The sequence below is a fragment of the Cheilinus undulatus genome, linkage group 13, assembly GCF_018320785.1.
Source record: "Cheilinus undulatus linkage group 13, ASM1832078v1, whole genome shotgun sequence".
In the NCBI taxonomy this organism is placed as follows: domain Eukaryota; kingdom Metazoa; phylum Chordata; class Actinopteri; order Labriformes; family Labridae; genus Cheilinus; species Cheilinus undulatus.
The window spans coordinates 34710284-34732387 of record NC_054877.1 but is presented as its reverse complement, the minus strand read 5'-3'; the positions used below and the strand labels follow the sequence as shown (position 1 = coordinate 34732387).

At 38.8% G+C, this 22104-nt stretch overlaps 1 protein-coding gene across 2 annotated transcripts; it reads right to left on the bottom strand.

Moving 5' to 3' along the window:
* Positions 1 to 16501: 16501 nt before the first annotated feature.
* On the bottom strand, positions 16502 to 18089 carry rgs5b (regulator of G protein signaling 5b). 2 transcript variants are annotated; one of them, XM_041803801.1, is made up of 5 exons: positions 17944 to 18089; positions 17725 to 17814; positions 17561 to 17625; positions 17299 to 17462; positions 16502 to 17173 (listed from the first exon to the last, which is right to left on the bottom strand). In XM_041803801.1, exons 1-5 carry the CDS (start codon positions 17985 to 17987, stop codon positions 16997 to 16999), a joined length of 540 nt encoding a protein of 179 aa, XP_041659735.1. In that variant the 5' UTR covers positions 17988 to 18089; the 3' UTR covers positions 16502 to 16996. The 2 variants fall into 2 exon arrangements, with proteins under 2 accessions (XP_041659735.1, XP_041659736.1); XM_041803802.1 differs by having other exon boundaries at positions 17561 to 17622.
* Between the last annotated feature and the right edge of the window lie 4015 nt (positions 18090 to 22104).

Here is a 22104-nt window from a genome sequence, read left to right as displayed (position 1 = left end):
AAAATACTGCTACAGGATGGTGTGGGCATGTTGGTTAAATGAGCTGAAGCCACGCCCACTCATGAGAAATACAATCCTCTCAGATTAAAAAGAAAAAAGGTACTAACTTGTTGGCACCATGACAAGGACTGATTTCTGGTTCTTTTCTCAAGGTCTTGACTGATTTATCTTGTCATCTTCAATAAACAGTGCTGGATTTCCCACTTTCCTTGATATAAGTTTGTTTTCTCATGATAGTGGGGTAATTTCTGGGTATAAAACAGAACAACATGCTGGCTATTGTAATAGGCAAGACAAGAAACACGTTGTGCTATCACTGTCCACACGAGTGAGGTAAGTTAAAGATACAGTACGTAGAATTTCTACACTGAAAAAAAATACAATACATTCATTTTAACAGTGAACATACCTATATTTTGTGTTTTATTTAACTTTCCCTTAACTTATCAAAGACAGAGAAACTCTAAATTTTCATAATTGTTACTGGACAAGTCTTTTTTATGCAACCTTTATGCTATCTGTCTTCTGTAGGAAGGATCCTCCCAAATCAGGTCCTATAAGGTGAGGCAAGGGGCCTCCCTGGAAACTTGAACACATATTTGAAACAGGCTAGCGAGTGCGCGGGATCATGTCATTGGAATGGTCACACCTATACACCCAGCAGCCATAGAAATCAAAATGGGAGGGGTACTAACAACAGCTTATACAACTTTAACCCAGTACTGTCTAATATACTATCATATCAACATATAATCATAAAATATATAATATGATCTTATAATCATATTCATCATATGATAAACTCATATAATTATATTCAGCGGTGCTGCTTATACTTTTCCAGCTTTATTTTGATGCCATAAAATCATGATAACATATTTACAGTGGAAACAGGACATTTAAAAGTGTACTGAGTGGTTGAGGACCAGGCTTCCTCCTGATATAATGCTATCTTTAACTTTTTTTGATGAAAGATGGAAAACTATTGAAGCCTATCTCTGTCACTTAAAAAAGAAAAACGTGGAAGTCAGGGAATTAAAAAAAGAAGAATCCTAAATAATAATTATGAGATAAAAAGTCAAAATTATGAGATAAATTTTCATAATTATGACTTTACCCATAATTTTTTATCTCATAATATAGACATTTTTTTTAATCTCATAACTATGACTAAGGATTTTTTATTCGAGAATTGCCTCACTTTCACATTTTTTCTTTTTTTTATTTGGTGGAAATGGGCTCCCATGGAAAATGGTGGGCATTGGATTGTGGGTAATTCCTCTAAGTGGACTGTATCCTTGAAAATTCTCAGTTTGAAGAACTTAGTCCTTTGAGGAACTTCGGGGATTCTCAATGTGGCTCGACGTGTAAGTGCCTTTTTCAGTGCATCACTCCCTCATTGAGAAATTTGTGAATGAAAACAAAACATTTTTCCGTTGAGTAAATACACCTAATGAGGTTCCATTTTTTTAACTGAAAAGAGTCCTGGATTTAAAGAAGAACCAAACCGCTGAGACGGGTGGAGCTGGGCAGTCCTGGTCTGTACTCATCATCTGTTATTGTTTTTGTTGAGAGCCCCCTGGTGGAGGAACTTTTTATACTGTTCATGTAAGCCTGTTTCTGTTTGGTTTGTGCTCTGGTTACTCTGGGAATATGGCTTAATTTAGTCACAATATTTGAAAAAAAAGAAAAAGAAAATTTGTTTTGCCTGGAAGTAAATAATAGTATCAGCAACCATTAAAAACACTGAGTTATAAGCCAAGATCCACAACTTTCAGTGTTAAAGGAAGGAAAGCTAACTAAGAAAATGTGCAATCATGATTATTTAATGTTTTATGACAAGATATATTTATGAGAGTTTGTTCACCACATCAGGAAAATGTTTCATCAAAACTGTGAACAATAAAGTGACTTTAAGACTGAAAAAGAAGCCCAAGAACATTTCTTAAGTAGGACTCGGCTTGTATATATTCCACAATGTACTTGAACGCCTATATGACACTGAGTACAAGAGTCATAGACAATTTAGTGTCATGAAATTGTTATCGGTTTAACAGATCAGAAATGTTTGAGGACTGATGAATAAAAGATTCGAATAAACATTTAGAAAGGTGTTTGAATGAAGTAAACCCATTTATTCTGTTTTAACAACGTTAAGCAATATAATATTTATTATATTTTTTCTCTACTTTTTAAAATATTTCATGTGCTTTACAGTTGTTCAATAACAGGTTTGTTAGTTTGCTATTTATAATTCTAGTTATATAAGCATGAAATAACTTTTTGCATAATGGAGGTGTAGTAATAGTTATTGTGAAGCGTTGATATTGGCTCTAATGGTGGGGCCCAATGTGGTATTATTTTATGGCGTCCAAATATCGTCATGTGACCTCGGCCCAGAGAAACTTGTAAATTCATTCAAAGTTTCACTGTTTTTACTGATGGTGTGTTAGCCAGAAAACAAGGACACATCAAAGGGAGAGAGAGGAAATGGATACCTCTAAATGTTAGCCAACGTTAGCTTACTTGCAGCTATTACAATGGAAAGAAATAACAATGTGACTCATTGTTCAGTGACACAACTAACCCTCGAATTGCCTCATCCTTGTAATAGAGTTTCATCAGCAGTAGTAGTGGTGTAACACAGAACACATCAACTCCTTTATCCTTTGCTTGTTCAAGACATTTTTGGTACTTAAAAGCTTTGCTAAAAGTCTGCTCCTCATATCTGTTTCCATTATTTATGCTAGGCTAAGCTAGCATTCTCCTGACCTCACATTTAGGCTACTGTCCATGCTACTATCAAACATTCCTATAAAGAAGCATGTTGGCCTCAGTTTACTCTGTTTACTTTGACTCTTTCCTCCTCTTTTCAGAACGTCATGTTCCCATTTAAATAATCTACTGAAGATAAGGCAATGGATCTTAATGCTATCAGCAGCATCACTGCACAGTTAGTCTGATTTATGTCTGAACTTGTCCAGCATATTAAATGACTCGCAAGCTTTTATGGCGTCTTAAATTTCACAACTCTGTCTGAAGTAAAATCCCATTAGAGGAAAGCATCAAACTAATGCAGAATAAATAAAGAAATAGTAAATAAGCTGACAAAAGCATGGTGGGAAGTGCTTCTTGTACTCAGCACTTAAGATTTACTCACCTTTTAGAAGGAAATTATAAAATGTTAGAGTAAATGTCCTATAGGAAAAATGTGGGACAGGGATTGTTGCTGACGTTTTGTAATCCTTAATCTTGATATGTGTTGCTTGTCGCAGACAACTGGCTAATTTTCCCAGGAAGAGGCTTTTTCAATCATGAAGTTTACTGAAATGTGTGGCAGGAGGAAACTTTCATTAAAATGGACATGTGGTGGAGTCATAGGCAAAACCACAGAGGGACTCTCTGAATAGACACATTCACACACACTATTTGCTCATTCTTATTATATCTTGGCCTGAAACTCAAATTATTATGGCTCAAAATCAAAATGGAAGTTTTCTTGAGAACAGGTCTCAAGTTCTCTGGTCTGTTGAGACCAAATTGGCACTTTTTGGCCATTAGACAAGATGCTATGTTTGGTTATTCATTCTGCAGGAGAACTACAGCTTTGGAGAAGATTTATTTTCCAGCAAGACAATTACCAGAAGCATACAGCAAAAGCAATTCAATGTTCTGGAGGGGCCGAGCTCAAGCCCAGACCTCAATCCAACCAAGAATTTGTGACTTGACTTGAAAAGGGCTGTACATGCCTGATCCCCATGCAGCCTGACAGAACCTGAGCAGTCTTCCAAAGAAGAATGGAGTAAAAATGCAGCGTCTGATTGAGACCTTACTATACAGACCGTCAGACTCAGGGCTGTGATTGCAGCCTAACGTGCATCCACTAAATACTGACTTGAAGGGGGTGAATACTTATTCAATCACTTATACAATAAATAAAATCAATAAAAGGGTGAAACATCCAAGGGGGGTGCATACTTTTTATAGGCACTGTACAACTACCAGATGTGTGGAATGTAAGCTGTAAATATGGGGACACTCGTGGAGGTTACTTCAATGCTGGTTCTGAGATCAGAACTAACCTATCAACATCAATAATCAATCAGATCAGATCAGTGGACATCACAATATCAAATTACACCATCTGTTCTTTCCACAACATTGTCCTCTGGGCACAGACTAATGTCATCGTTACAGCAGCTGATAAAAACAGAGTCCTCATGAATGTTTCCGTTAAGTTTTTCATTATTGTGTCAAAATACTGAACTGTAGCCCAGTTTTTATATTGATTTTTACAGGTTATCTCTAAAACTGAATTTATCCATCCCAGCTGGTTTGACAGACATAATTCTCACTTATTACCACATTGTACACATGAAGAACTGTGGATTACATTTATCAGTTTTTTTTAAAGAAAACTTGTAAGCTAATCATTGTTGTCTCAGCTGCTGTTTGAATGTCAAACCTCTTCCGCCTCCACACTGCTTCTACCACATGTGTGTGTTCACGTGTCATGTGTGTTAACAGCAAGTGTCTTGGCCAGGCATGAGGAAGAAAAAATGAGAAGAGGAGGTTGTTTTTTTTGTTATGCACTTTAAGAAAAGTTGAAATGTCAAGAATAAAGTTGAAAGTTTGAGAATAATGTTTGAACTGCAATCTTGGAGTCGACATTGGAGTCCACTTTTTCTTGACATTTCAGCTTTTTTTCTCAACTTTGCTGTCTTCCCTTGGCACTGTCACTCTCTTTCATGAATTGCAAAATGAAACAATATCTTCCTCCACTTACTTGACTAATACTACTACTAGTATTCTCCCACATATACAGAATCATAATTGTTACAGAGTAAAGCAGATTCACGTCACTAGGCTGTCTGCTACAACCAAAGATGTGTTTTCATAACTTGCCTGTAATACAGCCTCTCTATCTACCTGTTTCCGCCCACACTGGGTAGAAAAGAGGGAAACACCCTGGACAGGCCTAAACACACAGACCAACCACATCACACTCCCACTCTCTCGTCTCACTTACATCTGATTTGCATGTCTATAAACTGTAAGAGGAAACAAGCAGCCCTGAGGTGGGACTGCACTCAACCATTTAACTGAAAAATATCAGACCGCTTTTTACCATCATTATCATGTCTCTCAAAGTTATTGAAGGCAAACATGTATCACTGTTCGCTCTATCCATATGGCCTATAAGGAAAAATGTCGACCAGATGTTAACAAAACAGACCAGAGTTAAGTTATCAAATATCACACTTGTTTAAATATCCTCTAATCATGACTCTTAACGATGCCTGACAAGAGGATCGCCAAAATAAGAGCTCATAAAGAGTATATTTGTAGCCTGTTTTTTACATTATGCAATCCAAATGAGATGAAAATGAAGCTCTTGTGGTACTTTTGAGCATTTTGAAGTGAACATTAGTAGACTATCACTCAGCAGTGATGAGTTTGTTCCCTTAGTAACCTGGTTACCATGACTCCAGCTCTTTGTTTTTACACCAGTCTCTCAAATCTGAGCACTGCGGGCGACGACACAATTGATCACCACTCACCCAGAGAATATGTTTTTAAATGAGCCCTCTGACTCATTTTAACTGGTGGAGTGGGCACCCAGATGAGACAGATCCAGCGTTTAACAGAGCTCCGCCTCTCTGCTGCCACACTTTGCTGACATTTAAAGCCGTCCACTTAAACCGATCCCCGTTTAGAAACACTCACCGAGGGTGCAGCCTCTCCCAGGCCAGCTCATACTGGTGTGGGATGTTTACAACACAGGCAGTAAAAGTTTATGATGCTGAATGTTTGGAGAAGGATGTCCTGAAATAAAACTGGCTCTTCTGTTAAAAACACTGGATGTTTATGACTAGCCAGCTGGAAATAACTGCTTAGTAAGTGAAAATAATGTTTATTTATATATTTGGGGGGGGCAAAAAATAGTGAAATAAATCAAAATATGATGGACAAAATTCCTCTTTATGTATTTTAATGAGGCATTTTAAATTCAATTTTGATATGAATAGGGATAAAATGTTAGCAATTGCATTTCAATTTCCATCCTAATTCCCCCAAAATTGGGGCAATATGTAAAATGTAAATTAAAACAGAATGTGTTGATTTGCAAATGTCATAAATTCATATTTTATTTAAAATACAACAACAACAACAACAACAACAAAAGAAAACAAACAGAAATTGAAACAGAGACATTTAAAAATTTCATAGAAAATATTTACTCATTTTGAATTTGATGGTAGCAACACATCTCAAAAAAGTATGGACAGAGCATCAAAAAGCTGGAAAAGTTGTATCAGTCAAAAACAGCTTGCAACTATGGTTAACTGGCGAAAGGTCAGTAACATGATTGGGTATAAAACAAGTATTTTAGAGTGGCAGAGCCTCTCAGGAGTAAAGATGGGCAGAGGTTCACCGATCTGTAAAAGACTGCGTCTAAAAATTGTGGAACAATATCAGGAAAATGTTTCTAAACATAAAATTGCATAGATATTGAACATCCCACCGTCTGCAGTACATAATATCAAAAAGATTCAGAGAACCTGGAAATCTCTGTGTGCAAGGGAAAAGCCAAAAGTCACTAGTGGATGTTCATGATCTTAAGGTGGCACTGCATTAGAAACAAGTAGGATTCTGTACTGGAAATCACTGTATGGGCTCAGGAACACTTCCAGAAATCAATGTCTGTTAACACAGTGGACATTATACCATCCACAAATGCAAGTTAAAGCTTTATCATGCAAAGATGAAGCCATATGTAAGAAAAAACACTGCTTTCCTCTCTGGACCAAAGCTCATTTCAAATGGATTGAGGCAAAATGGAAAACTTTTCTGAGGTCAGATGAATCAAAATTTGAATTTCTTTTTGGAAAGGATGCAGTGTCCTGCAGAGTAAAAAACTTATCAGGACACAGTTGAAAAGCCTCTCTGATGGTATGGGCTTGCATTAGTGCCTGTGGTGTGGGTAGCTTAAACATCTTGAAACATGTTGAAAAATATAAAGAGGTTTTAGAGCAACATATGCTTCCATCCAGACAAAGTCTGTTTCAGGGAAGGCCTTGCATATTTCAGCAAGACGATGCTAAACCACAAACCGCATCCATCGTAACTGCATAACTTCACAGTTGAGTCTGGGTGCTGACTTGGCCTGCCTGCAGTCCAGAACTTTCACCAAAAGAAAACATTAGACCTAACTGTTTTCCTCACTTTACAGATGTTTAGAGATGTTTCTGTTGTTGAAATAAGAGGGGATGCTACATATGGCCCTGCCCCTAGTGTTCTGAGATGTGTTGGTTCCATCAAATTCAAATGAGCTAATATTTTTCATGAAATGTTGATATGTCTCAATTTTAGCATCTGGTATGTTGTTTGTTCTATTTTGAATAAAATATGTGTTTGAGTTTTGCAAGTCATGGTATTCTGTTTTTATTTACGTTACACAGCACACCATTGTTTTTAGAATTAGGGTTGTATGCTAAAGAAGAAAGGAGGAAAGGAAAGAAATGAAAAGTATAAAATTAGTTTTACAGAAAACACAGTTTTAATACGAAGCACTTAAAAACTAATCAATTTGGTTTCTTATTATATCGTTACACTTCAGTAACAAATTTTCCATCTTGACACTTGTTGGCTGGCAAGAGGCTTTTATTTTAAATGTTGCCAGCTGTTTCCCTCACGATTTTCTCTCTTACTTTGAGCGGTTGTCAAAATCCTTCCTCATATTTTCCATTAGTGTTAGGGTTTGGATTGGCAGCCTTTTACTGAAGGAAACTCCAGCGGCTAAAAATAGCTTGGGAAATTTAGCTCAGGAAATTTCCAAGAAGTTATGAACCTGTAAAAGCATTTCTTTCTTCTTGTAGTTCTCTTTAAATGAAGAGTCAAGACTTGCTGTTATCACCAGCGGAATAAGATCAGTGGGAGGTGGGGTGTGAATCTCTCCTTCCCAGGACAATTTGATTCAAATCTCGATTCACAGACTATGATTCTATTCACTGATGATTCATTAAAATACAGAACGATTCAATCCGATCCAATTTGGTTTGGTCTGATTTGATCCGTACAATCTGATTATAGAATCAAAATAACCTTTTGCTTTAACAAAAAATTAGCAAAACAGGGGAAAACAAGATAATTCCATAATAATCTAAGTTTATTTTATCTTATTTATAAAACAGACTAAATGCCAGGCCTCCTGTGCTACTGGTACATGTTTGTCCTTCTGTACTTGTAACTTCCTTAGCATTATTAATCCCAATAACTGTACAAACTAAATATCAAGTTTTCCCCAGAAGCACAAATTAAAACGAATTTAAAGTCACAAGGAGATTTGGATAGACAGAGCTCTGTGTGTCTGCTAGTACAGGAGAACAAGTGGTTAAAATAAATTTGAAAACACTCAAATTAAAACAGCTTTCTATACAATTTTTTCTTTTCATAATTCCTCCAAATGTGAGTATTCAATCTACATGTTGCAAAAACATTGTTATTTCCTTTCTCTGTGTATCTGACCGTTCTTGATTGTTTTCAAGTCCTCTCTGTTTAATATCATATCAGTGGGCTCAGATGATCACCAAATCAATCACTTCCAACAACACATTATGGTTGTAAACCCCGTGAATAAAAGGGCTGTTGTTACAGTGATAACTGAAGACTTCTCCCATTTTAAACTAAGGAAAGTGTTTATGTTCGGGTCTATTTGTGCTGCGTAGAGCGTTAGCTTCTTAGCTAAACTTTAGCTCCACCGCCTCAACAGGTGAGATTCATGAGTGTACAGACGGGCAGACATTTCGAAAGTTATCCTTCCTTCATATAAAGTTTACATGACTTTCTTCTGAGGTGCAGAACTACAACTGAAAGACGCTTAGGCGACGACGGCGATTGGAACCATAGGTCATGTAAGATTACAGACGCTAAGCCAAAGCATGGTGGAATGGGCTATGAAAACAAGCAGCAGAGCCTGAATGAACCGATCTCTAACATTAAAACCGGCCCAAAGGCCAGTTCATGCCGCTTTTTTACCGATCCAGGGCTCCACGGACCGATGCACTCGGACTGCCAGCATTAGCCAGCATTTACTGGCCTTTGGCCAGTTTCACAGGTGATTGTCCGGCAGAAAAATATGCAATTACCAAATCAGTAAAAAGTGAATAATTTTAACAATAAAGATCATTCACTCGAAACAAAACACCCACACACAATAGCCTACATGTAGCTGAAATTAAAAGAACAATAAATTATTATACAGCATTTGATAGGCAACCGGGAGAAAAATCTAATGTCGGCATGTTAATTGCAGCGGAACAGAGCAAACTTTCACAAAACACGGTAGCAGGCTACTCTGAACAATATGGGTAGATTTGTGACACGGACCGCCAAGGTTGGTGAGCCAGCGGCATCACACACACACACAAGACAGACGGGCCAAGTCAACCAAAAAGCCAACCAAAAAGAAAATATGACAAGAGTTATCTAGGTTTTGGATTCATGGTAACAGTGGTGGGGGCAGAGGAGAGACCCGTGTGTGTTCTGTTTCTGAAACAGAAGCAGCAGACAGCATGAGGCCCAACAAATTGAGGAGATACCTGGAGACAACACGACCAAGTCACGTCACCAAGCCACTGGATTTCTTTAAGAGAAAACTCACTGAGTATCGACAGCAGGAACGACGCATGGCAAAGGCTACACCAGTTACCTGTCAGGCACAAATGGCCTCCTACATTACTTGGTGTTAGTTCAATAAATTTAAAAATGTGTAATTTGTCAGGATTTTTGTTGGGGCGATCAGGGCAGGTGGGGCTTGCCGTATTGAATTTGACAGACAGAATATTCATCCAATTATTTTCTGATATATTTTTTTTTTAAAGGTCCTACCCCTCCCAAACGCTTCTTCTGGGAGTTTTCTCAGATGAATGTGAAATGTATACTGTTCAGTGGCTATAGGAAACAGTTATGCGGTGTGTCAGGTTACACTTTGTCCACAGGGGGTGCCAAAATGGACACAAAGTTAAAGTTTCTCACAGGAGTCTTGAGATGATAATATTATACTTTTGACTCCATACAATTTGACAGATTGATTTTTTCAAGGAAATACTGGTGGTCACAACTTCCCTCAAAAGTCAGCTATTATGATCTAACACTATGAATAGTGAAGGCCACTCTACAGACTAGACTTCTTTTACTCAAAGTTTTGAATGTAGGCTAGTTTCTTATAAAAGTATTTTTAAATTTATAATAAATTTTGAGATATGAATACTTCCTCTACCCCGTTCATGTTAGATTTCTCCAAAATAATAAAAATACAGGATTTTGAGCAATAAAGGTGAAAAAAGTAATATATTCATTCAAATGTTTCAGGTATCCAACATGTGGCATGTCATTATTTAATTTGGGTCAGAAAGGGATAAAAGCAGCGAGGGAGAACAGGAAGTGAGTTGAAGTCCAGTCACGCTCAGACTCTTTGAATTCAAGATGACTTTTTCATTGTTCTTTTGTCCACATCTGTTTGAAACTAACACGCATCATACAAAAATGCAGAGTTTAGCCTCCATTAGTCCTCCCTGTTTTCAATTAGAGGTAGAATTTTACAGCCAGACGCTGTGACTTTAATAGTATCCGTATTCTGTGAAAATTACTGCTGCAGTGAAACTATTCGTAATTATTTTTACTGATCTTGATAGCTCTTCTGTCTCCCTTGGTTTCCCCTCCTGATCATTTCTATTTTTTATCTGTCATAAAAGTTCAAAAGCTTCCTGACTACGCCTTCGTGATAGCACAATTCGAAGTTACATAAAGACAGATACGGCAACATGGTGTGCCCACCCACATGCAGACACACCTCATCAGGTCTCTGCATGCTTTTAAAAGTATATGACGATATTACGCAGAAGACATGAATCATGAGTATCTGCCAAATCCAGAGCATATCGGGGTACTAATCAGTAGGGCACAATACAGAATAAGTCAAGTCTATTGAGGGAAAGCTTTCTGAGTTTTAGCAAGCTGAGCTGAACACAAATGTGTGTTTTTCAATTAATCTCTATTACTGCACATCCTCATTCAGAGGAGGCTTCATTACACACCACTTCTGTGTGAGAGAAAGAGCGATGAAGTGCAGAGTGGCCTTGATTATTTTCCACCTCTGTAAGAGCAGTCCTAATGGCTTTGCCCTCGCCTCTTTAGGGACCTCTTTCAGTGTTTGAACAGGACTCTGGTGATGGATTGGGAGAGTGTAAAGTAGTAGTGGGAGGGGGTGGTGATGATAGACGACAGGAGAAGAATGGAGAGAAGGGGCTTATGTATAAGAAAGAGGTGAGGATGAAGTGACTCACAGACGGTGAGCTGCTGCTAAAGTAGTAAACAACCATGGAGGTGGTTAGAATAAAGGTGACCGCTGTCTCCAAGGCAACTGTCCATCGCATTTAAAGCTGTCAAAGAAAATGCTCTGATTTGTTTCTGGACAGCCACATATAATAATAAATTGTAACACATGAAACTACAATCATCTGTTGCGTAGCGTACTTAAGCTTGGCTTGGTGTAAAAGCTTTAAGTGGGTCAACAGGTTGCCTGGTTTTGTCTAAAGGTTACATTTGACAGAGCCGGCTGGCTGTTTCCCTTTGTTTACTTGGGCTATAAGCTCATCTGCTGTAAACATGGCTGGCTTTATTTAGGGAACTGACATCAGATTGGTACCAAAAAATTGCTCTTGTACTTGGTAAGATCGTGAATATAGTGTACTTCCCTTAAAATTTTAGCTCACAACTTTTTAAAATAAAAAACTCCCTATCTCAAACTATTAAAATAATGTGAAAAAGTCAAATTTGCAGAAGTTTCCTGCATTCTCTTGCTCTGGTTCAGACACACAACCACAATCATGGGGAAGACTGCTGCCTTGACAAATGTCCAGGGGACAATCTTCACAAGGAGGGTAAGCCACTAAAAGTCATTGTTGAAAGGGCAGGCTATTCTCAGAGGCTGTATTCATGGAAAACTGACTAAAGGGAAAAGTGTGGCCAGAAAAGGTGTACAAGAAACAGGGGGGGGAGCTCAGCCTTCAGAGGATTGTCTATTAAAGCAGATTAAAGAATTAAAGGGAACTTCATAGGCAGGGCTGTTTCTAGCCATTTTGGTGTCCTGGGTGAACTTAAAAATTGGCCTCTTTTCATAAAGAATTTCATTGACAGACAAGGACAGGGACAGAGAGGGGCAAACAGAGTACAAACAAACTCTCAGAGAGCTGACGGAGCGCTGCGCTTTTTGGCACTTGCGAACAATGATGGCTTAAAAAACAAAGGATGTGTACATGAAGTCTGTAAATATGACCCTGACGTTACTCTTATTAATATAACCAGCGTTAAATTAGTCCAGGCTTCCAGCTGTTATAGTCGATGTTTTTGGAGTGTTATGGCTGATGAGGATGTAAGTGTTATCTTTCATGCTCCATTCAGTGAGAAAACTGACGAGAACAGTGAAAACACCTTATTTGTCAAGGGCAGTGCTTAAGTGAATGTAATATTATAATTTCTTAAACTGAATGCAGCTTCTGTCATTCCATGTTTTACGTGGATGGTCAGACTTTAGGAAGAATTGGACGCGCATGTTGAGGGTGCAGGTGGGATGACACACACTGCACGCGCAGGTGTTAATGGTCAGGAAATCAGGGGGGAAGGGCAGGTAGGGTGTTAGCTGTCCAACACAGGGCTCTCTCTCTAAATCCTGTCCGTTCAGCGCTGTTTGAACGAGGAAAAAGAAAACTTATTTCCTCTAAATGCCTTGCTCGGCTCCCAGTGTGCGGGTGCCGGGGGTGCGCATGGAGAGAGAGAGAGTGGTGGAGATGAGGCTAGACTGTTTCACAAACGAGGTGCGCAGAGGTTACAGGTGTGCAGGTGATGATGATCTGTTAAACTGGTGGAAATATTCAAAATGTACAGGTCTCATGACGGCGCCCCCATCAGCATGGCGCCCTAGGCAACCGCCTATATTGCCTATGCCCAGAAACGGCCCTGTTCATAGGAAGTGAACTGAGGCTGGTGTCAGTGGAACAAGAGCCACGGCACACCGAGGCGTACAGGAAAGTGGACTACAAGTGTCGTGTTCCTTGTGTGGAGCCAATCATGAACCAGATACAATATTATAAGCTTCTCACCATGGCTAAGGAGAAAAAGAACTGGAAGGTTGCTAAATGTTCCATAGCCCTGTTATCAATTGACAGTCAATACAGCATTTCAGTCAGAGACCAAGGTTCCAGAGTCTAGAGCAGTGGTTCTCAATGTGGGGGTCGTGAAACACTGAAAGGGGATCTCCAGATGTCTTGAAAAAAAGAATATCTTTTTAAAATACAAATTTGCAACTTTACACCAATTATGCGTAATTTTAATTTTTAAATCACTTTTTTCCACAAATTTTGTCAATTTTAACCCATTTTGCAACTTAAAACCCATTTTTGTACATTTAAAACTCTCTTCAACACTTTTTTCCCTGTATGTTTTGCCATTTCTGAAAAAAATTCTTGCCACTTCCTGCCTATTATTGCCTCTGTAGACCCATTATTGACTCCATTAACCACTTTTTCAGCTTTTAACACCCACGTTTGCTAGTTTAACCCATTACCACCAATTTCGGCCTATTTTCTGCCTTAGTTAACATTTTTAAGAAGGCCATTATGGCACTAAAGAATTTAAAACATATTATTCAGGTTAAATATAAAATATAGATATCACAGCTTAACTTCACAGTGACTATTTTTTGCTGACCTCCATGGGCCCCCAGTTTAGCTGGACCCCAGAAAGCTGACAAGCCCCCTTATCCCCCCTTATGGGCAGCCTTGTCTGCACATGACTTTTCTTAATTGTGAACAGCTGTGTTCAAGCACCCTTAGGTAAAGTGGGGTCCCTGGTCTCTGGCACCTTTATTTTGGGGGTCGCAGGCTTGAGAAGAATTGGTCTAGAGGAAGATCAGAGAGACCCAGAATCCAAGGTGCTTACAGTCCAATGTTTTCAGTTTCTATAGTCAGTCATGGTTTGTGGTGCCAATCATCTGCTGCTGTTGGTCCACTGTTTATCAAGTCCAGAGTCAACACTGTCATACATCTACCAGGAGATTTTAGAGCACCTCATGCTGACCATGGTGTAACTGTGTTTGACTGGCCAGCCAACTGGTCTGAACTGAACCCCATAGAGAATCTCTGGGGAAATGTCAAGATGAAGATAAGAGACACCAGACTCAACAATAAAGACAAGCCGAAGGCTGCTATCAGAGAAACCTGAGCTACATAACACCGCAGCAGTGCCACAGACTGATTGGCTCCATGCCACGTTACACGACTGCAGTAATTCATGCAAAAGGAGCTCAAACAAATTACTGAGTGCATAAATGAGCTTAAGTTTCCAGACTGGGCACGCCCAACTGTAAGACCTAAGAGGCATTGGATATTGTCTGTGTTAAAGCCTTAATTGGCAAAATGCCATCAGATATGCAATATCTTTGTTAAACCAGTCTCAAAATCATTAATTAGCATGATAGAGTGACTGGCTGATGCTTGAAGTTCCACAAGCAAACTCTTAATTTAGAAGAACTACTTTAACTTCTCTGCTTCATTCAGATGGTACACTTTACAAAGAATATTAAAACTGCAGACACTTGTTCCTATTGGTCCTTTTTATAACTATGATGAAAACCAGCTGTTTCATGCATTTTATTGGTTGTACACTCGACATTAGTTGTTCTCTCTACATCAGTGGAAATGAGGGAATGCCCTCAATGATTTTTAAGTTTAAATAAAGGTTAAATGAATATTGACAAAATTATACACACCAAGACAAGAAAAATTTGAAAATAATAATAAATGCTGTGTTTTAAGCCGTTTTTACACAGAGATTCCGCAATAAAGGCGAAAAGGAATGCTCATCTCTGTTTCGCAACAAGCAATTCACACAAAGGTGTAACAGAGCTGTGCATGCCCGAGATTACACACACAAACACACTCCGGCATCCCGTAATCAGATGGCAGCCACTGCAGGAGCTGCTGCTTTCAATGAAACTCGAAACTCTGGATTTCTCGGATCAAAACTTTGTATTTTCTAGATGAAACACCGGGAAAATAACATAAACATTCATTTTTATCGATTAGATCAAATAGACTTTTTTTTCCTCCATGTTTCAGAGTTGGAGGTCGGACTTAAAGCAGTGTCACAGCATTTACGTTGGAGGTCGGAAACTTCAGAGTACCGAGCTCCCTTGAACACATCATGGAACTTTTCAGATGCTGCTGTGAGCAGAGATGTGTTTGCCCCATACTGATTCTTTATTATTTGGCATATTTGTGATACTTAAGTGTTTCAGATCATGAAACATATTTTTCATATAGGACAAAGATAACGAGTAAATTTAAATAGTAGCTTTTAAATGATGATTTCATTTATTAGGGGAAAAAGTCATCCAAACCTGCCTGGCACACACACCCACTAGCAAGTCCACCTCTGTCTGGCTGAAAAAAATTAAGGTTTTGGAGTGGTTTAGTCAAAGTGTGGGCCTAAATCTGTTTGAGATGCTGTGGCATGACCTAAAACAGGCGCTCATGCATGAAAACCCTCCAAGGTTGATTGCCAGTCATCGTAAAAGCTTGCTTATAGTTGTTGGGTGGCACAACCAGTTATTAGGTTTAGGGGCAATGACTTATTCACAATGTGGCAGGTAGGTTTGGATGGCTTTTTCCCTTTATAAAGGAATTAATCTTTTCAAAACTGCCTTTTATGTTTATTTGGGTTATCTTTGTGAAAAAGACATTTTCACAGCACTTATCTTCTGGGAGTGTCTGTGCTCTCATGTATCGTAGGTTTGTCAGCCTACTGCCACACTCCAATCCCTACTGTCCTCATTATAAATGTTAATGTAAATACAAAATCAGCTGGACTTTAACTGCTTCAACTCTCCATTTTATCCTCATTATAGTTATTAATCTTTATATTGGACTCATGATTATACTTTGCTGTTGCTGCTAATAGTACACACACTTTTACCATTATTACTGGCACAGCAGCAACAAATCTGTTGTGTTTGTTGTTTTTGTAGTTGCCCTGTTGGTTTCTATCAGCTCTTTTTATAAAGTGCCTTGAGATGTTTTCTTATGAACTGGTGCTGTTTGGTTGACTGACTTATTCCAACACCTATTCTTATCCTGTGGAAGGGAGAACATGCTCATAATGTCATAACTCCTAGCGTCTAAAACGAACAGTCACACTTGTACATGCACAAACCTGCTTCATATCTTCCATTCCCTGTAACTTTAGAGAGAGGGTGTCATACCGTCACATACTTTTGAAGTGGAACCACTGAGGCCCAAAAATAAATCAGTAACTATGACAGCGCTCATGAGCAAGTCTTCCTCTTCCTTTCTTCTACATTTCTTCCTGACCTCATTAACCACATCCTCCATCTCTAAATATCAAGTCTCCAAGGAACAAAACAATCACTTTTTGTGTCTGGAAAATTTATCATCTTTAATTCATTGCACTTATTTTCACATACAGTACTTCTGATAAAAAAAAAAAAAAAAAAACATTTACATGTTTTACAATTAACTTAAATAAATAATGAATAAATAATCATTAGTGCAAGGGAATCTGTCCCAGTGGTAGTTTTGTTGTGTGAAATTGACTAATTTTTTAATCTCTGCATTTTTCTGCCACTGTGGCTGCTCTCCTTCATGCAGCCGTGGTCGTCCAGTACAGATGTGTCTTTGAAAGGTAGACACTGCCTGCGGCTCAGTCTTTTTCAGTCCTTTCTCACAGCTTGGTGTCTCCGATTTCTTCGGGCTTGGGCCTCTACCTCTTTGCAACTTCAGATCTCCTAAATACCTCCACAACTTGGCACTATAAGTCCCTAGACTGAAGTTGCTGTTCCAGGAGAACTTTCTCAGTCTCTGTTGTGCGTCAGAAAGCTTATGTCCCTTTGAAAACAGCTGCATCCTTTTTTTTTTTTTTAGCCTGTTTTGGCTTTTCTGCTCACTTCAAGGTATGTGGAGGACTTTAAGAAGCGAGGGTAGCAGTCCTTCTCCATCAGGGTGTAGATTTTGGCCTGGGCCAAGTCGAAACAGGACTGTCCAGGGTGCCCAACGTTCTCCTTTGTGATGGCTTTGGTTAGATGGTCCAGATTTACCTTTTAGAGGAAGAAGAGTTTAAGATTATTGGCTATTCACCACAAATAGTTTAAATTTTTGTATGTGAGGAAATCAAAGCGATATGGCCTTGTTAATTGTCTGTTGAGAGTTTTTTGATATTTACCTCTCGTGGTGCATCAGTAGCGATGAACTCGTCATAAATTTTCTTGGCTTTTGCTGCTTGTTTGGAGGGTTTTGACGCCTGATAGTCCTCACATGCCAGGTAGAAAGCGATGTTTTCTTCACTGAACTCTGAGACTAGAAATGCTCTGAACAGGCACAGTCCATCTGGAGGAAAAAGATACAAAAGAGTAAGTTAACATCTGGTTATAGTTTAAGACATCTGGAATATCTGAAGCATTTGCATCAATGGTCTTAAAACTTACTTTGACTGCACAGCAGCTTGTCGAAGGACTCCTTCCATTTTAAAGGCTCATTCTCATTTAACCTGCTGCAACAAAAACAAATCATTAGGAAAAGTTCTATAAATCACTGTTTTGCTTTCTGATTACCCTGACTTGATAAATAATGATTTAAATGTTTGTCTTACCTCAGTTTGTCATTTTTCTTTGACTGGCTGGTGATGCTGTGCTCTGACTTGTGTAGCAAACTTCCAAACAAAGCTTTCAGCTCCTTTGCCCTGGGAAAATAAAGTAAAACATAATTATCATGCATGAAATTCAATGAAACTTAATCCATATTAAATGTAAATGTAGTACACAAGTCATCACTTCAATGAAAAGTACGAAAAATGTCATAAAAGCCTCACCTCTCCAGGCAGGTGGTAGGCAGTGAGTCCAGTCCTCTGCACATATTGAGATGTTTCCCGCTGTAGGATATTTCCAAGAGTAAGATGTTTGTTTATAAAGAATGCAGCGTCTTGTGGCGCTTTTCTTCCCCTCTGGATGTGAGTGAGCTTTCAGCTTGTCTGCCGTCTGTGTGGCAGAGTCACTTTTTTATAGGGCAGTCCACTCTGTGACATCACGCCTCTCAGCCAATCAAAACAGACGCGTGGGAGGATAAGGAGACTCCTCGACACTGATTTTCCCCCAGACAACTGACTCGCCACTGCAATGTGTGTGAGAGTTTGATGACTGAGTTACTTCACAGCTCTTACATGTTTTAGTACTCAGTCAGGGTGTGGGGATAATGTGTGTAATCTGAGGAAGTGTGAATGTTATGTTGTGAGGAGAACCACGTTCTCACACTGACAGAAAATCCCTGCATGTGGGCTACTAAAGATTTTATAGATTTTAAAGTTTGACTGCAAGACCTCAGATCTAAATGACTGAACACGTTTGTTCCATTCATTGTTTCCAACAGGATTTTTGGACACTTTAGTGACTACGAAGGAAGATGTGGACATTTTAAAGTTGCGTCAATCTTGTACAATTTAAGAGCAAAATCAATGCCTGAATCCACAAAACTGTGTTCCATAATCAGGCCTGCCCACATAATTGGCAGGGCCCCTGACAAACCAGGTGAATGGGCCCTCCCCAAGTATTGATACATGTGTTTGATCAGCAGCGCATCCCGGCTAACAGTTCCCTCTTTTTAGAGCAGAAAAGTGTTTGAAATTATTATTGGGTTCTGACGTTGAAATCATTTATTTGTGCTGCTCTTTAATCCCTTTCAACCACTGTTTCTGCCCATATTTAACACTATTATTCACCACTTTTCATCATCATCAATTTTCTCCCATTTTTTACTATTTTTTTTTAACACTTTTGCCACATTTTAACCCATTTCATCACTTGTTTCTGCCCATTTTTGCCACGTTATACACATTTTTGCCACTTTAAACCCATTTCTTCACCTTTTCCACCCATTTCTGCATCTTTTTTTAGCCATTTTCCACTTTTAAACCATTTCCAACACTTTTTGTCTGTTGTTGCCACTTTCCAGTTGTTGCTGCCTCTTTTGAGCCATTTTTGCCATTCTTAACCCCTTATCATCAATTTTTCTTCACATTCTTGTCACTTTATACACATTTTACCACCTTTCCACAAATTTCTGCTACTTTTAAACCATTTCCAGTTTTTTTTCCTCTTTTGAGGTATTTTTAACAGTAACCCCTTTTCACTAATACATTCACCTATTTTAGCCAGTTTTAACCACATTTCACTATTTGTTATGACCATTGTGCCACCTTAAAACCATTTTTGCAATCTGTAACCCCTTTTCACCCCTTTTTTGCCACTTTCAAACCTTTAACACCACCTTTTTTCCTGTTTTGCCACTAATAGCTATCAGTGCCTCTGTTCACCAATTTTTGCAACTTATAACCCATTTCTGTTACTTCGAAAATTCCAGTTTCACCATCGTTTCTGCCCTTTTTGCCACTTCTAACCCATTATGATTCTGTTCTTGAGAAAAGGGATTCACATCTTTTTGATGCATACACTTCTACCTTAACAAACTGGGGAAAAAATTGTGCAGTGTGCTGCAGCGCAGCAGAAAGAGCTTGTAGATCCTCACAGGATTGTCATTGGATAAAGAAATAATTAACACATTGCATTTTATAGATGAGGTAATACTGGCTGTGAACACTATGTGGCAGAATGACAAAGCAAGATGCTAATAAATGTGATCTGGGAGGTGATGATGTTTATCATGTAAAATTAAAAGGACATTAGGACATTTTATGTACAAGGTGTTATGGCTTCTTACCCTAGGTAAGCAAAACCATAAAATTAACCTTTTAACATGTAGAGGAGCAGACCTTGATAATACACAAGAAATTTGAATAAAATCAGAAGTGGCATATAAGAGTTATGCCAACTTCCTGTCAAATTTGGGAGATACTGAATGCTTGCCAACCACCGCAATATCCTCTAATTAGTTCAAAAAAGGTTAAAAAACATGCACATCCCAAATGGTCAAGTACTGGCTGTAAGAACACATTCAAGTTTTTGGCACCATTAAAACGGCCTCATTTTGAAATATAGATGAAGCTAGTGGACTTCCTGTTGGGATTTAGGCATGGGTCCAAGAGGCTTTTTGTTGTTCTGTTGATGACCCAGATGGTCAAGTGCAAGTAAAGGTCTGTCTTTATCCAGAAATGTTTGTCTGCATTTGCTTATGTGCATCTGTAGCTCAAACACATGGTGCAAATTGTTTGTACTGTGCACAGCATGGCTCATGCGCTGATGTACTGCTGAGCAGCGCAGCCTTAGTAAAAATGTAACGTTTGTGGGAAAAATTAGACTGCGGTGGTAAAGATTAGACTATGGTGGGCCGCCATAGTCAAGGTAATCGATGGGGAACAATGATGCATCATGATGTTATTTCAGCAAACTCACATCCTCTTATTTTTGAGAAAATCACAAAAGAATTATCTCCTCGTCAGGTTTTACTGTTGGAATAGGTTTGAGTAAAGCCTCAGTATCATGTTTACAATCTACTTTAGAGCTGGGACTCTTTATTGCTCATTTATGCTCGAGGTTTGAAATGCATACGGATACTGATGGACTTGTGTGTGTACTCTGTAAATCTTCTCATAAATCTTGCCTGGAAGTCATTTAACACTAAGCGCTAGTTCCACTGCAACTAGAGAAAAACCCATCCCCGCTCCAGAGGTAAAAAGCCTTCATCATATGATGACAGATGATGACTGCTGATGGGTTCAGAGACTGGCAGCACCCTAGTTCCACCTATTAGCATTCACTACTGATCCTGATGCCCTGCTGGTAAGTTACATAACCACCTACATGGCCTTTGACTGCCACCTTGGCCGTGAAGGTCTGTATGTACTCCAATTTCAATCTCCTTAACTATATGTTATTTTACAGGAAGATAATGAAGGAATTATTTATATTAGTCCTCACAGGTTCAGTGACAAAAAAGTGACAATTTCATGTATCATAAGGAAGATTGCACAATCTTCACTTTGATTGCTTTGATACTTCCTCCTGCTTCCAGAATATCTCCAGCAAATTGTTCCTATAACAAGCCTGGTGGTGGAAACTATTGTCTGCTGAGTTAAATAAAAACATCTATATTTAGAGCAGACAGAGCCAGCTAACAGTAAATTCTAATGATTTATATCTCTGGCAGTTCCGGGAGAACTGCTCTTGAAAGAAAAAACCCAGACAGCCGGATGAAAAGGCGAAGAGCTGATTGGAAGTGTCCGAGTCGACTTCCTCTGCAGGCAGCCACAAACAATTCTTTACCTCCAGCCTGCAGCTGTGTCCGACACACGGCTCTGTGTCAGCAGCAGGTCACCGACACAGGCTCAAATAATGAGCCGCTCTACGCCTTCAGTCTCCGGCTCACAGGCCTGATGGAGAGAAAGGAACTTCCAGGAAATATCTCACAAAAAAAAAGGCCTCTAGCTGTGACGGTTATGTGATTTCTCAGAGTAAGAAGAGAGCAATCCATAATGATTTACAGTGCAGGAAAATGTCTCTTTACAGTGTGTCTATGTGCTGTAAGAAAACATAAGAAGAAAGCAGATCCAAACAGCCACCTTATTGACGATGCGGTATCACATTTTCATTTCAATAAAACTAAATAATAATTTAGGTAAACTGATTAGACAGTTTCATTGTTCTATCTCGCAACAATAGAAATTTCTCAAAGAACATGACAGGCAAAAAGATGTAACACACAAGGATTTTAAGTCCTGTGCCAAACTTATGCAGAGCTCCTGCTCCCTCTCATAGCAGGGCCCTGAGTTCTTTTAGCTGTAACTAAAACAGTTTGTTTAAACTCTGTATGTGTATTGTTTAGCTTGAGAAATGTGATTTTATTAGCTTGGTAAGTGAACTGAACTAAGAAAAGCCGTTTCCTTAATAATGCAATGTCTATTACTCCTTTTAACTTTTTGGATAGAAAACTCTAAAATCTTTTTATATCCCCAAGTTAGAAAACTCTTCAGGTATTTACTTTAACTTAATAGCTTCCTTTCTGTGGATTTTAGCACTTTTGT